Source organism: Melanotaenia boesemani, chromosome 14 (genome assembly GCF_017639745.1).
Source record: "Melanotaenia boesemani isolate fMelBoe1 chromosome 14, fMelBoe1.pri, whole genome shotgun sequence".
NCBI lineage: Eukaryota > Metazoa > Chordata > Actinopteri > Atheriniformes > Melanotaeniidae > Melanotaenia > Melanotaenia boesemani.
In genome coordinates, this window is record NC_055695.1 from 9,045,586 (window position 1) to 9,048,956 (window position 3,371).

The 3,371-nt window shown below is 36.7% G+C and overlaps 1 protein-coding gene across 1 annotated transcript; it reads left to right on the forward strand.

Moving 5' to 3' along the window:
• The first annotated feature begins 992 nt into the window (after positions 1 to 992).
• Positions 993 to 2,886, forward strand: LOC121652646 (oocyte zinc finger protein XlCOF6.1-like). The gene is made up of 2 exons (XM_042005527.1): positions 993 to 2,398; positions 2,479 to 2,886. The coding sequence occupies exon 1, from the start codon at positions 1,112 to 1,114 to the stop codon at positions 2,390 to 2,392; it is 1,281 nt and encodes a 426-aa protein (XP_041861461.1). The 5' UTR covers positions 993 to 1,111; the 3' UTR covers positions 2,393 to 2,398; positions 2,479 to 2,886.
• Positions 2,887 to 3,371: the final 485 nt, after the last annotated feature.

Here is a 3,371-nt window from a genome sequence, read left to right on the forward strand (position 1 = left end):
CCAAGCTATGCCACACTGAGGCAGTCATTCATGCAAAAGGGGCTCGAAGCAAGTACTGAGTTCATATGCATGACTATTCTCCGATGGTGAACATTTCTGTATTCAAAATCTTTTCTTTTTTTTATTGATTTCATGTAATATTCTAATTTTTTGAGAATTTTTTTTTTTTTTTGGTTTTGATAAGTTGTACGCCATAATTATCAGAATTATAAAGAATAAATGCTTGAAATATCTCACTTTGCATGTAGTGAGTATATGTAATTAATTAGTTTACCTATTAAGTTAAATTATTAAAACAAATTTAGGTTTTGTGTAATTTTTTAATTTTGCACCTGTATCACAGAAACATATTGTATCACTCCCCAAACAAATAATTATGAAGCGTAACCTGTGTTCTTAACTATTTATTTAGAAACACACACAGACAACTGTGAGGCTGTACTCTATGCCAAAATATCTCAAAAAGTCCTGCTATGAGTTGCCAACAGCTACTATCCCCTCAGCCTCTCACACACATATGGGCAAACATAAACAGGTCACTTTAAGTGCCATCTGGTATCAGCATTCATGCAAGTACTAATAGTTATTTTACATTCAGTAATTTAAAATAAACTTATTTCATTCAACTGTAGTAAGGACAGGTTTAAAACAATGTGATGTTAAACATTTTTCTTTTAAGACCATTTATTAAACTGCCTTTGGTCTGTCAGTTACTTAAATATAATCATGTTGTTTGGACATCATTTACACTGAGCTTAAATCAAGGGTTGTTACCATAGACTGTTACTAACAATAAGACTTGTTGGTCATTAAATAATTTAAATAAAAGAGACAATGATCTAAATACTTGCTAAACAACAGCTCAATGTATTTAATGTAAGATCCTAATGTTAATTTTTTCACGCTTCTATGTATTTCTACACATTCACTTCTTTCAGGCAGAACAAAAATTCGATTTCCTTCTCTACCGGAACTTCATAGTGTAACACAACCCGGAAGTAAACAGTCCCCTAGGTTGGTACTATTTTTAACGTTGCTCGTTTGTGGATTGAACACGGGCAAGACAATTGTGTTGAAGTACATCTGCTGAATATATCAGTGTTCATTAACAATGTCTTCGGTTCAGCATCTGAGGGAGTTTATCAGCGAGCGACTAAATGCTGCAGCTGAAGAAATTTTCGCAGAGTTGGAAAAAACTATCGTCCAGTACGAGGAAGAGATCGATCGTCAGCGCAGACTGCTGGATATCATCTGGAAACCACGAAGAAATTCCCACATAACAGAGGCTCCTCATCAATATGTCTTCAAGGAGGATGAAGCTGTTCAAGATGACCAGCAGCTCTGCGACCAGAAGCTGAGCTCAAACCTGGATCAGGAGCAACCAGAGTCTGCACGTGTTAAAGAGGAACAGGAAGAACTCCTTATCAACCAGGGAGGAGAGCTTTTTCTGAAGGATGAAACTGATGACTTTTCAGTTATTGCTGTTCATGGGGAAAATTATTATGATGATCAAAATCCATCCAACAGGGACTATATTCCCTCCTACACCTCTCCTGTAGACGAACGTTCGCATTTAGAGGGAAGCACAGTTGAAGACTCAATCAAACCAACCAGATATGCGGATAGAAAATCAGAAAATAATTGTCAAATGAAGACAAATCATGTAGAAGAGTCCTCTCTGTCAGAGAGTCATTGTAATACTGACCACCCTGCTGAGAAGCAGTGTTTGTGTGACACTTGTGGAAAAAGGTTTCTTTATCCATCATCTCTTAAAAGACATAAAACAGTCCATGAGAAACAATATTCCTGTAAAACTTGTGGTAAAACATTTAGACATAAAACAAAGTTTACTGTTCATGTAAGAACTCACACAGGTGAGAAGCCATATTCTTGTCAAACATGTGGAAAATGTTTCAGTTATAACTCAGATCTTTTGTCCCACAGGCGAATTCACACTGGTGAGAAGCCATTTTCTTGTAAGACATGTGGAAAATGTTTCAGTCAAAGCTCTATTTTGTTGCGTCACATGACAACTCACACAAGTGAGAAGCCGTATTCTTGTAAGACATGTGGAAAATGTTTCAAAAGGAAATATAATTTGTTATGCCACATGAGAAGTCACACGGGTGAGAAGCCATATTCTTGTAAGATATGTGGAAACTGTTTTGGTAAACATTTTGATTTTTTGCGCCACGTGAAAATTCACACTGGTGAAAAGCCCTATTCTTGTGAGACTTGTGGAAAATGTTTCCATCAAAGGAATAATTTCTTATGCCACAAGAGAATTCACACGGGTGAGAAGCCATATTCTTGTAAAACTTGTGGAAAATGTTTTCAAAAAAATTTTAATTTGATGCGTCACATGAGAACTCACACAGATGAGCAGCTGTGATCTTGTAAAACTTGTGGAAAATGTTTCAGTCCTTCATATTATTATGGGCCACGAGATCTCACACAGGTGAGCAGCTGTATTCTTGTCAAACAAGTGGACAATGTTTTCAGTCATCATGATGACTTGGTGCGACACAAAAAAAATCAGACATCTGAGAAGCCATGTTTTTGTAAAATGTGTTATGAATGTCTGTTGAAACTCAGCCGTTTTCATTCAAGGTAAAAACTTTCCTCTTTGCTGCCTTTCATCAAATCAACCATTAATTCCTCACACTGAAAGTTTTATTTCTTGCCTTTTATTCTATTTAAGCTTTTTGTCTTCTATTTATTTTATTTCTTTTTAAAGTTAGTTTTTAATGTACTTTTTAATGTTTCTTCTGCAACTGGTTGTAATGCTTTTAATGTTCTATGTAAAGCACTGAATTGTCTGTTACATGAAACATGTTGTACAATAAAGACTCCTCAGAAAATAAGAGAAGTGCTATCATCTGCAAACAGAATACATCATATCTGTTCCGCCGTGTGGTTTGTTGTCTAGTGGCTTCAGGAACAGATTACAGTTGTCCATCAAGCGTACTCTGGGTCTTCCATGGAACCTACATTATTAATGCATCCGCTCAGATATTTTTCACATCATCTTCAAGGAATGCAAACTTTGGCTAGATTTATCACAGAAACGTGGTGTAGCATTCAGAAGCCAAAGTTGGCGAAGTGTAATCTGTGTTCTTGATTATTTATTTAGGAACACACACAGACAGCTGTGTGGCTGTAGCCAACGCCAAAATAACCGAAAACGTCCTGCTGCAAGTTGCCAACAGCTAATACCTCCTCAGTCTCTCAGTCCTTACACACACATGGGCAACCATGAACAGCTCACTTAAATTGCCATCCAATCACAGATCCTAAATGAGATGTGTTGGTGATACTTGAATTGCAGATGATGACAAAGGAGGCTAGCTTAGTGGGTAATGGAGGGAAGG